This window comes from Molossus molossus, unplaced genomic scaffold (assembly GCF_014108415.1).
Source record: "Molossus molossus isolate mMolMol1 unplaced genomic scaffold, mMolMol1.p scaffold_m16_p_15, whole genome shotgun sequence".
In the NCBI taxonomy this organism is placed as follows: domain Eukaryota; kingdom Metazoa; phylum Chordata; class Mammalia; order Chiroptera; family Molossidae; genus Molossus; species Molossus molossus.
This window is the reverse complement of record NW_023425350.1, coordinates 35194368-35207804: the sequence shown is the minus strand read 5'-3', so window position 1 is coordinate 35207804 and position 13437 is coordinate 35194368. Positions and strand designations below refer to the sequence as shown.

Sequence of the window (13437 nt, the reverse complement as noted above, 5' to 3'; positions counted from 1 at the left end):
CTTATTTCTCTGGAATTGTGTCTAAATTAATTGGGGTAGAGGACTTCCCAGGGTACCACGTTTTGGGGAGGCAGAGATTACACCGGAGCTCATCTTCGATATTCCGTATTCGTAGCTCAGGTGCCCTCTGCATTACTACCTGGCACCTTCATTCTTGTGTGCATAATCCCTTCAGGTCAGTCATTTTCTGTTTCTTATTGTGCCTCTCAGGGAATGGTTCCACTGCTCCCACACCACAGTGGAATATGGGACCTTCTGGGAGTCTGCCTAAGCTCTCAGCGTGTCTAAATTTACCATGCAGCCATTTCTGCTCCAGGATCTCACTGTCGCTTCGGGTTTCTCTGGGGGAAATGCACACAGATCAACACTACCGCATTTGCCCACCTGAGATTTTGACACCCCCGCGGCTCACCCTCACACCAGAGCGCGGTGTCTTCTTTTCGGCATTCACCAATGACGGTGCTCACATTTCTCCTCTGCCAACTTTCTCTCCTGCTTGCCCACAGGAGAAGCAGGAAAGCTTTGCTGTCCTTACGTAATTGTCTGTACATTCTATCTGTCTCACTGCTTTAAAAGTCTTGGTGTTTAAGACTCAAATTCAGAAAGACAATTTATATCTTTAGTTTATGATTCATATCTCTTCTCGGAGGCAACTAAAACACAGTGGCTAGAAATTTAAGAGAGAGAAAAGTCTAAGGAGAGAAAGGGAATATGGAGGAAAAAAAAAACAAATATTTCAAAATAATATTCCACCTCAGACCAATAATATGCTACCTTTTACTATTAGTAGTTATTTGTCAATAAATGTTTTATATTCTTTAAGAGGTGGAGGAAGTAAAAACATCCAGTAGCTTCAGTACAAATTATGCAGAATTAATGATATTCCTGTGTAATACTTAGAGCCTTAGTTAGCAGGTCGGGGATCTGAGTTCTCAGTGTTTATGGCTAAACGACTCTCAGCAAGCTCAATGTACTCATCAGTGTAATTCAAGAACGTTGTATCTGTGGATTGGTTTTACCCTATCTACAGGTTAATAGGTTAGCTTATTACTGTTTCGTGGATGCTGGCAGAATACACAAGATTTCTGGGTCAGAGACCAAGGACTTTATTACTCATGACCAAACAAAGACCAAGAGCATCAGCGTGTGCCAGTTCTCCTTGCTCCCAAGTCCCCTGAAGACAACACAGACAGGTCCAGATAAAACTTAGGAGTGGGCCCTGGCCAGTTTGGCTCAGCGGTTAGAGTGTCGGCCTGCGGTCCGGAGAGACCCGGGTTCGGTTCCCGCTAGGGGCACGTACTTTAGTTGCAGTTTGTCCCCGGCCCTGGTGGGTCGTGCGGGTGGCAGCCACTCGATGTGTCCCTTCACATCGATGTTTCTCTCTCTCTCTCCCTTCCTCTCTCTCCCTCCCACTCTATCTGTACAAAAAATGGAAAAATATCCTCGGGTGAGGATTAAAAAAACAAACAAAAAAAACTTAGGAGTGGAAGGGATTTGTGTTAAAATGGGGAAAAGGTGTCAAGTGGCGTGAAGCTTAGTGAGCATGGTTAATGTGAGAGAGAAAATTCAAACGATAATGAAAAGTTAGAGAAGTAGCTAAACAGTATGTTTATCATAACTTGTAAACGGGCAGTGTATTATGGAATTTGGGGGTCACCCTCCTTATGTTCTGCATTTATTAAGTGTTTAAGGGACCAGAATTCATTAATTACATCTACCCAATGCCATTTAGATATGAGAATAATCTGATAGGAAAGGAACAGAATTAAACATAGATTATAGTTTATTTTTTAAAGTAGTGTCCCATGAACCTAGAGGCATGAAGATGAAAAAGACGAGCCCAGTGCTGCATTAGGAACTGCAATGAAATGGGGAGGGGGGGGGGATAACTTGTTAACAGATCCCAGAGCAGCACAAAGAATTCAAAGTGGTGTAACTTTAACTATAAGGACAAAACATGCAGGTATATTCAGACTATTGTGGGAGTGAGTTGGTGAATACCATAGGTATAGACAAGGATAATGGGCTTAAAGTGTAGTAGAAAGAGTAATCTTAGACCCTAGAGAGAGTTTGCTGGACTTCTGATTAACTGAGAGACCCAGACTTCTCTAAGCAGAAGGTAGATTTGATAATAACACCTATTGACTGTCTACTACCTCTTTTCATTATGATGGATATTTCCTGTATTTTGTCTCATTTGATAACACTATGGGATAGGTTTTGTCATTCTCATTTTAGAAATGAGGCTACTAATGACCAGAGAAACAAGCAAACAAAAACAAAACAACAACAACAACGACACACTGTCAAAGCCTCAGAGTTGGAAATAACTGGGTTCAGGTTTCAGTGTTAGGAAAATGTAACCACATGGCCTGTGTTCTTTCCACGTGGCCACACTGTAGGGAACGTCACTCTATTAGTTTGTGCTTTTAGGAAAATACCTAGTTTTAAAATCACTTTATAAAATCAACTTAATAAAAAGTAAACCTCACTATTTTTTTCCCCCATCCTACTGTATATTTAGAGTCAAGGACAAGTTACTTTTGTGACCAAAACTTTGCTCTTCCCACAGGTGACTTGTATATAGGAGGAGTGGCGAAAGAAACATACAAATCCTTGCCGAAACTTGTCCATGCCAAGGAGGGCTTTCAAGGCTGCCTGGCATCAGTCGATCTAAATGGACGGCTTCCAGACCTCATCTCAGATGCCCTTTTCTGCAACGGACAGATTGAGAGAGGATGTGAAGGTATCCGATTTTGGTATCATACTCATAATTCCAGTTCCACCTGTAAACAAGAACAAATCTCGCTAGCCAGGGAAATTCATTTGTGCCAACTGGTCAACCCCCCACTTAGGGCTTAGAAGTCCTTGTTCATGTTTTTCACTTTTCATCCCAGAAATCTTACATTTTCTGGACTGTTTGCAAGCTTATAGTGATGTCTGATGTCAAACAGGAGCTATAGCCATAGTTCTTGTTAATTTCTGCTTCTTTACATTCTATAGTTTGCATAATTAGTGTGTGGTTCAGTTCTGCAATGCTTGCTTTATAACATTATATAGACACCCCATTTAGACTAGAGAAATATATTTATTCCAGCAAGTGTTAATTAAGTTGAGCCTGTTTTTGAAGTATACATTTAATAGGATATAAACAAGAGAATAAAGATTAGCTACCATTCTCGAATTACTATTTGGCTTGTTTCTCCCCAGCAGCATGACTGTCTCCTGTATATATGTATTATCAGTTTGTTTTAGTAAAAATTGGTTTCTTCTGTTACTCTAGGCTGGTATTCCATACTTCAGAAATGTGCTCGAGTTCTGCCAGTTCTTTTGTGCTTCTCAGCAGACTGAGATCTGTAGGAGTATTTTTTGATTGATACCTCCATTTCAGATAATTTTCACTTCAACACCCCAGATTATTTGAGCCAATTCTCCCTCCATAAATGTAATTTAATCACATTATCCTGAATGTTGTGGCTCTGAATATCTTGCTGCTTCTCCTTTAATGTTGAGCACAGTTTAGGCCATTTTGAAAACTTTAGAGTCATAGAGAAATTTCCTATGAGAGAAGCAAAGAAAGGCATGTGAATTCCTATCCCCCAGGAGATTATGAATCATTTCCTCTCAGCCAAAATAATGCCATTAGATTTAGCAATTACCTAAGTACATGAATTTTTTTTTTTTACTTGAAAATGTATTTTTTTTTCCTCTCTGCAACATATATTTCCTGCAAAAGTCAGGTGAAATGCAAACTGAACTTGAAGCCTGCCAGAGGATAAGGCAATTGAATGGACATCCCTGTCAAATTCATTTCAATGTCTTCGCCACATTTGTTGTCTTTCAAATCTTGGTATAACACACTTTTGTAAAACCAAAGGAGACGATGTGTTTTCTCCTTTTACCCATTTAACAAGGAAACAACATTGTTAAATGAATGAATTCCTTGTAGCGGATAGCATGTGAGATACAACTTTTATTCTTGAAGGTGCTCTAATTTGTTAGAATATGTACGTTAAAAAAAATGTACTACAGGCTCTTCTGAAAATATTTTTCAAGAATAGGCCTTTCTACAAGTTGCTTGGTAAGTGACTTCGCACCTATAAAAAATGGTGAGAGCAGACAGATGCATTCACAACTAAACACACACAAGATGGAAAACCACACACACACACACACACACACACACACACTATCCCTCACCACTGTACATGACATGAGTGGGCGAGTGGAAGGGAAAACAAATGAGAGGAAGATGTATAGAGAAAGAGTATTAAGAGAAATGATATTTGGTGTTATTTCCCAACATAATCTAATGAACACTTTGATTAAGATGACTGATTTTACATCCACTTGGAAAACCTTAAGCTTCTATTTGAACATTTGAAGTCATTCAGTAGATTAACACATTGATTTTTTCCTGACCATATCTAGGATGATTTAATATCTGAGTTTTAATAATTCTCACCCTCTTTTACCTCCTTTTCTTTTTTTTTTTAGACTGTCATGATGCTCCTGCCTTTCTGCCATTACGCTTCCCTCATTTTTAAATTCCAGCATCAATATTAACAACTCTTAATTTGTGATTATTTCTATCCTATATGGTCTCTAGGAGTAACCTCAGATGCACCTGTCATAGGTGTAATTATGAGGTCTATATGATTTTAGGATTAGTGATCATATTCTAAACACACAATAAGTTCTCTCTCTAAATATTGTCTCAAGAATTTTGAGTCCAAATCACATTGGAATCACTTAACTTTCATATTAATAGAAACAGTATAAATTTGACAAAACCAAATATCTTTTCAATATTTTCCATCATTCCTACCCCAAAAGACCTACAAATCCCTAAGCCCCTTATGTGAGAGGTTCTTGGACTTGCCTCTATTCATTTGCTGCTTTTGATTCTTAACTAATTTTAGTTGCCAATAGCTCATTGTGTTTCTACAACACATTAGCTAGTGGAGGAAGTTCGCAAGTCCCTTTAGATGAATGTTTCTCAAACATTAGCCAGTGTCAGAAATGCCCATGTAATTGTTAAAACCCAATTACCGACACTGCCCCCAGTGGTTCTGATGCAACAGACCTTAGGATGGGGCCGTAGCATTTTTATTTGTAACACGTTCCTAAATGGAGCTGATGCTGTTGGTCTGAGGACCATACTTTGAAAACTACTGCTTGAGATGGCAATTCCTGCTTTCATAAGAGAAAAGACAGACTGGTAATCCACCAGTAATCAGCCTCAGTTAAACTCAATACTCAGTCTGGTTAACACGAAGTTCGTGGAAGTTCTTTTTTTAAAATCCAGATACTCTTTACATAGACGCCTAACATGCATCCCCAAACTGCATTTTAAGTGACAGAAACACTCAATTATTAAAGCTAACATTGGTTAAGCACTGGTGACATTAAGTTTGCACATGCTGTTTCATTTACTCCTCAAAGCTCTATGTATGAGGCATTATAGACTTTTTTTTAGATAAGTAGGTTGACTCAGGGATGTGAAGTGACCTTCCTGAGGTCACACAGCCTAGTGTGTTAGGCTAGTGTGTATTTTGACATTTTTATAAAACCTATAAAATTGTGTTTACTGCAAACTATTTAAAATTTTTACTCTAAGGCTATTTAGGTGGACGGCATTCCATTTTGGATGACAGAAGCTCCAAACCCAAGTCTGCCTTACTTGAAAGCGCACGAGTATAACCATTGGGCTCTTGTTACTTTGGTTTTCAGAGATTGTATTTTACCTTCGCTTTCCTTTCCTTTTCAGACCTATCCTTATTTTAACCACTTAATACAAATGTCCTCCTGGCTTTTTAAAAATTGTATTCCATGATAAAATAAAAGGAACATGATATAACTAAAGGGAAAAATAGATTTGGGGCATTGTCTTGTGTCAATGTTTAAATATTGTTCTAGAAAGTGAATACTTTGAACAATGTCTTGTAAAGCATAGGCATGCATCCTCTTGTAATGCCTGAATATAAAAAGACTTGTGGTAATGAAAACAAAATAATAGTAATAAAGCATATCTTTGTGCTCACATAAGTTTTGGCAGGTACCCTGAGAGGCTGCTCCACAACATGGGAAGATTACTTTTTCGGGTTGCTAGTTTTACCGTTTTTAGACTTTAGCATTATTTTGCGATTGCAATTCTGATAATTTTTGCAAAAATAAAAATCTGGCTCTCCATCAGTCTTTGCTCCTGCTCCTTCCTTCTGCTGGGCAAGTAAGGAGGTGCCTCTTCGTTGAGAAAACAGCCCCAGCCACCTGGGCTCGCCCCACTCTGCGACGCTACGCTTGTCCCAGGAGGGAACGTGCTACGGACTATGGATCTAAGAGGGTTATTGTTTTCAATAAACACTTATTATTTCCAGTCTCTCATGCTGGGGGAGGAAGATCATTAGACCACTTACCTCTCACAGGTGGGAAGAACAACAGAAATTAAACTGCTCAGTGGTTCTTAGTTTTTCTCATCTGTTGCACCAAATAACCATTACATCTGTTCAGTCTCCCAGGCCTGGGAGATTAGTATTATTATTACTAATAACAGTTGTTAATAATAATAGTAGTAGCTATGATTACTACTATACTAATCATTATTATTATATAGTTAGTATTTAAAATATTATGATTTCTGAACTTGTGAAAATTCATACGTTAGGCTAAATTTAATAACTTTCTATGAAGAATACCTTTACTAAGAAAATTGAAATAGAAATATGATTGTAAGGAGCATGTTGAAATAGAAATTATACAAAAACATTGATTTACATAAAGACTAATGTTAGATAATTCTCATTTATTCACTAAAGCAATTACCCCAAAGGCTGTCACTGCTAATAGCATGTTATTAGGCTAGTGTGTATTTTGACATTTTCATAAAACCTATAAAATTGTGTTTACTGCAAAATATTTAAAATTTTTACTCTAAGGCTATTTAGGTGGACGGCATTCCATTTTCACCCTTCCCTAAGCCAGTCCTTACTGACGGGTTCCACTGTGATAAATGAGCACAGGGCAGTTTATAAATTTAAAGGCAATGATGAAGGTGGAAAAATGCAGACAGAACTCTGAACTCCTTAAGCAGAATACACCTAACCTGGTAAGGGCAGAGACAAACATTCCACCCTGAAATCTGGTGAAGGCTTGTTTCTTCCACGCTTTCTTCTTTCTTCTACTCCAAAGGATTTTTTCATTTTGATAGTTTGGTGTCTCTCTAAGGCTCAGCTGTTGGCAGCAAATGGCTGGCATTACAGTTTTAAGTTTTAATTGCAATAGCAAGATAAGAGATCGAGAGGGGGAAAAAATGGAAAGGGATCATCCGTCTGTTAAATGACCGCAGTCTACACTGCATCTATACGTGACAAATGGTGCCGCGTGTTCCAAATAAGCAAGGCAGTCACTTGGGCAAGGCACTGATATCCGTCCAAGACAGGAGAAACTACAGACCCTTTTAACTTTCCTTCATTACATGTCATCAGCTCAATTAACCTTTTTATATATGTATACACACATATATAGTAAAATTCTAATAAGTTACCGCTTTCTCATTTTTGGCTTAGGATTTATGGCTGTTAGTATTACTTTATTTGCTTTACATAGCATTTCTCTCCCCCTTTGCAGCAGCATGCTTTTTAAATCTGAACGTTCTTCTGTGTTTGCCCCATTTCAGTATTGCTTACTAACATTTAATATATTTTGCTTTTTTTTTTTATTTATTTTGCTGACAAAGTTGCATTGATGAAAGCTGACTTGCAAGGTAGATAGCCCTGTGTGTATAAAACAAGACTGAAACCCCATAGTACACAGTGGAAACCTCAAAATAACGTTTTTGGTTTTTTTTACATTTTTGCAGTAACTATTGTCTGGGTTCAGATTTAATTTTTCTCCTTTTTGAACATTGTGCAAGAAACTTCATCCTGTAGCATAGTTTGCATAAAGGCTTTCAGTCTTGACTATGTTTGTCTAGTGGTTACCTTTAGTGCTTTGATCATCCTTTTTTCGTTCTTTGTTTTTCAGTGTTCTAGTTATGATTCTTTAGAAATAGAATAGTGTTCTTTTTTTGTATGTTAAAATGGGGCATGTCATTTATGCAGTTACTCATTTTATGTTTAATTGCATGAAATTGTCAACGCATGTGACTTGATACTTGCCAACATACCTATCCAAAACACCCAGCAATCATTACTTTATAGTTTGCGCAGGGAAACTTCTAGAACCCCTAGGCCATTTTTGCATACCTCTCTTCAGTTATTTTGCCAGTCTTATCTCAATTTCATGAAGCTATAATCTCTATTTCTCATGGTGTCTCTATTCATTGGTCAGAAGTTAAGGAGATCCATGCATTTTTCTAAAATTCAAATGGTGATCGAGAATTACGGATGATGCAATGAGTTAGCTGCTACCATAACCAGACTCGAAGCGTTGTGCTTGCTCTTACTATTGGTTGGTTCAGTTTACCATCATCATGTATTTTGTCCTGTATTTGAAACCTCGGCAAACTTTTCATATTACCGCTTCTCTGTTTCCAATTCAGGTGTGTGAACTAGAACTTCCAAAACTAGTTTGGTCATATAACTGAGGTGTTGGCAACTACTCTGTGTGACCCAGCTCGCGTATAAACCACATTTGGATTGTTGATAAGAACCCAAGTTTCTTTCGGGTTGTTTTGCAGGGCCCAGCACCACCTGCCAGGAGGACTCGTGTTCCAATCAAGGCGTGTGCTTGCAGCAGTGGGACGGCTTCAGCTGCGACTGCAGCATGACCTCCTTCAGCGGGCCGCTCTGCAATGACCGTAAGTACCGGTCTGCGCGTGGCCTCTTATCGTCGCTGCTTCTGTCACTGTGTGATGCCCAGCGACCTAAACAGGGACTCTGCATATCATCTGTGAGTAAGTGACACTGTCATAAGTAGGAGGAGCAGTTGTTGCTACCGAAAGGACAATTTTAAATACTGAAGTATTTATTCATCAAGGATGCTATAAGCTCGCTGTTTGGATGTTGATGGCGATACTTGGGTTTTCTGATGTTGTGAAATTTTTTTTTGAGTTGCTAATGGTTACCTTGCTGAAAACAATGTTTTGATTTCTTATATGTGACAATTCACCCCTCATTTTTGGAAGAAGTACATATTGCTTTATGTAAAGTGATATTTAATTGTGGAAGTTTACCCCTTGAGGGCTGCGGTTTTCGTTTATGGTGACAGGCCTCGTGGTGTTTGTTTCTCACTGTACATCTCTTCAAGCCTCTATCTGCCTTGTACTTAAAAAACATGTGTAAACGTTGTCCACGAACTACTCTTTCTTATACAGGGTTGTGCAAAAGTAGGTTTACAGTTGTGCCTATGGAAAATAATGAAATAATTGATAAATAATAACACAAAAATACACTGTTTCACATACTCAAAACTGTAAACCCCCTTTCGCCCCGCTCTGTTTTACCCACTTGGGATCCCCGCCTTTAGTCTCACAATTTGAGTGTGACAGAAAAGTGTTCACCTTACATCATGGAGTGTCTGCTGGTACCCAAGCTATGCAATTGCGGTGAGGATCCTGAGACTGAATTCACTGGTATAGGGGTGATGCTCTGTTTCTTAACTTTCAAGTAAATCATGCTTTACCGCATTTCATCACAATAGTAAGCGCATTTCCTACGAAACATTGCGTTTCACTCTGTTGAGGAAATATTTCTGACAAAGCTTCCCTGTCGTAAAATAGGGTATGTGCTTCATGTCTTTAGAGGCGGCAGCATTTAAAGAAAGCTCTGGGGTGATGGGGCGGGCAGTGGCGATGATGGAGCTTTGGGCTTCCACACAAAGGCTGGGCTTGGGTGTGGATTCCAAGAAGGACTAGAGTTTGTTCATTGTGACCTTTTTCTGTTGGACACTGTTCAGATCAGGAGATATGTGTATCACAATGTTGAAGGCAGGGTCAAACTATGATATTTCATCTGAACTGAGTTGTTGCCTAGCAGTAGTGTACAATTCACCATCTATCTTTCAGTTTGTTATCCAAAATATTGACTAGAGGGATAACAAGCAACTAATGCAAAGTAAAATACTACTTGAAAGACACTTGTAAAGATCACACCAGCATAGATAGCTAAATATCCATTGTACCAGTGACATCTTCCATAGAATTACAAGTAAGCTTGAAGCACTATAGACAAGTATTCAAGCTATCACACATTTGCAAACTCTGTATTTCTACAAATCAGATCACACAAACAACTTCATTTGGGGTTATATGAGTACCCTTACATAAGATTCAATAAATAATTGTATGTACATAAAGCAAATAATGTATAGATGCTTTTAATAAAGATCTGTATAAATGTACACAGACTAGTAACTTCCTGCATTTGCTTCTGCCCCCTAGAAAATAACATAAACTTATTTTCAAGGACAACCAGAAGACTGATCACTTGTTACAATTTTATGGCAAATTTTTAATCTTGAGTTTGATCCTGACAGGTATATGACTACATGTGGTAGCTGAGAGAACTTTTGTGCCTGAAAATATTTTTCATTTTGCTAAAGAATATTCTCGGCCAAACTTTGCTTAATCTAGTTTTCACGTTTTACAAAAGAGTTGCCATTGGTTGTGTCAGATCATGTGTCCTTGTATACCGGTTAAGTGGGAAGAATGTGATTTTCTGTAGGTATTTGCTGTGTATTTCCTAAAGGAACATTGAGATCCTGCTTTAAGTATCATGCTGTCTTCAAATCATTTTTACAGAAAATTACTTGAATGCTGCTCTTGGGTGATAGTAGTGGTGATGACAATGATAAGGCTATTTGTTATTTTCTTGTAAATAAGGTAAATGTCATCCAATAAATATGTCTCCTGATATGCCTCTTGCACAAATCAGCATTAAAATTACTTTGGAGGGTTCCCAGAATACATGCATTTTGATTAAATCATTACCTCTTAGTGGGCTTTCTGGAAATGTGAAATAGTTTCTTGGTTTGTACACTGGAGTTTCGGTGGTGAGGATATGGAGATACGAATCAATATTTAAAAGCAAATCTTATTTTCATATGAACAGTAATTTGTAGAAGGTACAGTAGTGACTCTCCCCTTGAGGATGTACAATTGATGTGGTAGTAAAAGTAGCATGCCACATTTTCTTCACTTTTTAAATTGATCAAAATAAACCTTTTATTTGTATCTCACTATTTCTCTATAAGTTGCATACATAGAATTAGTGTGATTCCTGGGGTTTTAACAAACTCTCTGTATGTATAGAGGTTGACTTAAAAAAATATTGAAGTCATTTAGGGCATTTCACTCTTTAACAAAATTTTTATTTCCAATTTAGATATTTATCCATAAATTCTGTGATGGCAGCCTTTAACTGCATAGGAAAAAGAAAAAAAGAGAATAAAAATAAAACTTTTTAAAAGGGGAAAGAGCATACCACATTGCATAAGCATCTCCCCAAACTCCCCAATAGAAGTTGTAAATATCATCTCTCTGATAAGTTTCATAGAGTGGGTAAGAATAACTAGAAAATTTTATTTATGTTAACCTGGAGATATAATTAACAATGGGAAAATGGGACTACTTTTTTAACTTGTAAGTGTCATCTTGGATAAATCATACTAATTAAGGAACTCAAAGGAATCTTTCAAAGAAGAGGCACTTAGGAAAAATGGTGCCCAAGACTACTTCTCAAGAAGAGTGTTTGTGAAACCCTGTCTACCCTAGAAAACTGCCACCTCAGTGACCTCCTCATTGACAAAAATAATTGCTCTGTGTGTGTGTGTGTGTGTGTGTGTACTTGTGCATGGGGTACCAATACCATATTTTAGGTCCTCAGTATTATTTCTCTGGTTGTAATAATCTCTAGGTTGAGTTTACCACTTCGTATTCCTCCCTCCTCCAATTTATCCCATGCCTCTACCAGTATTGTTCTTCTTTCCTGTTCTCTCTGCCTTAAATATCACCTGCTTTTCCTGATTCTCCTGACCAGAAGCAATGTTTTTCTTCATCTGACTTCCATAGAGTTTTGTTCATGCTGTTTTATTAGCCATCACTTTCTACTTTATGGTTACTTATGCTTGGTCTTATTACACTGTAAGACTGTATGCGTCTCCCAGGGACAATAGTCCTTTATTATTTTTTTGGCTCCTAAGCCCTGTGTTTTGCATATTGTGTTGCATGTAATTGGTGATAATAGTAACTCACTAAATCGTGTTGACTAAGTGAATGGATCTTATACAAGGAGTTCTAGTACGCCTTGGTGGCCAGCAGTACTCTCCAAGTTCCTCAGTTCGGAGTTCATGAGCCTCCATGGTCTGACCGGAACTTCTGTTTTCACCCTTGCCTATTGCACAACCTTGTCCACGTGGCGTGTTACTGTCACTCGCTCACCCATGGCTCGAACAGCACGACACTGCCCCACTGTTCTCGCCCTTGCCTGTGCTGGCTTCTCCCGGGGAATGTACTCATCCCAGCTGGAATATCCTCCTGTCACTGTATCTGCTTGAAGAAATAGATTTTCACATTCAGTCTCTACTTAAACTGCAGTCTCTGTTTTATCCCATGGACACTCCCTTGGTCTTCGGAGCCGAGTTGTTGTACTTACCACAGACTGTAACTGTTTGTGAACTTTCTCTGGGAAGTAATCACGTGTTGAGGGCTTGCTATGTGCCAGGGCTGAGAGTTTATATTCATTATGTACAATCTACGTATCACCTATACATGCTTGCGCACGCGCACCCCATCCAACCATTCTGCTACAGTGATCCTGTTTTGCTCGCCCCCATTGGTCCAGAATAGAAGTAACTATACTGCTTCATTTAGCATCAGGTTGGGGAAGATGAATATGGCCATGATCACACGGAAAATAGCGAACATAATAACAGTGTCACATTACATTAGAGAGAAATGCTGTGTGCCAAATTATAGTTCAGCTTCCACAGTGTCTGTTACCATAGGGGAATAATACATCACAGGGCTGTTATTTTGGTAGTAGGGTGGTGGGGGCACTGCCATCAAAAGACTATTTTCAGGATTCTGAACTTTGCCAAAAGAACATCTTTCTGGTAAGAATATATTTTATCTTGATATGAGAGTTAGGCATGTTCACTGAAACAATGATAAAATACATTAGAAAAATTTGGGGGGAAATGAAATACATTTGACTGTGTTAGTTACCATGACATGTAAACATACTTTCAGCTTTGTTTCTCTCTTTGTTTTGTTGTTTGAAAGAGAATCCCATATCCAGAATCTGAGCATCAATCTCAGAACTACTGGAAATGAATGAGAACATATGCAAAAATAACTTGGATCGAAGTAACATCATTTCTCTCCCATTTAGAGCTGCCAATAATATTAAGCTGTGAACTGATTTGCTGCTGACACCATTTAGGGGTGAATAAAATGTAGCAATTAACGATGTCCACCACCAGATTCTCATTGGGAGTATG

General features: G+C 38.4%; 1 protein-coding gene across 15 annotated transcripts in view; it reads left to right on the top strand.

Moving 5' to 3' along the window:
* The window catches only part of NRXN1 (neurexin 1), a 1071251-nt gene that overhangs the window by 539156 nt on the left and 518658 nt on the right, over nucleotides 1-13437 (top strand). For 14 of the 15 annotated variants that reach the window (XM_036262501.1, XM_036262500.1, XM_036262498.1 and 11 more), the window contains 2 exons: nucleotides 2573-2746; nucleotides 8678-8797. In XM_036262501.1, the coding sequence (XP_036118394.1) occupies nucleotides 2573-2746; nucleotides 8678-8797 (294 nt within the window). Of the gene's footprint in view, nucleotides 1-2572; nucleotides 2747-7735; nucleotides 7763-8677; nucleotides 8798-13437 lie in introns of all 15 variants that reach the window. The other variant, XM_036262486.1, reaches the window with a different exon arrangement.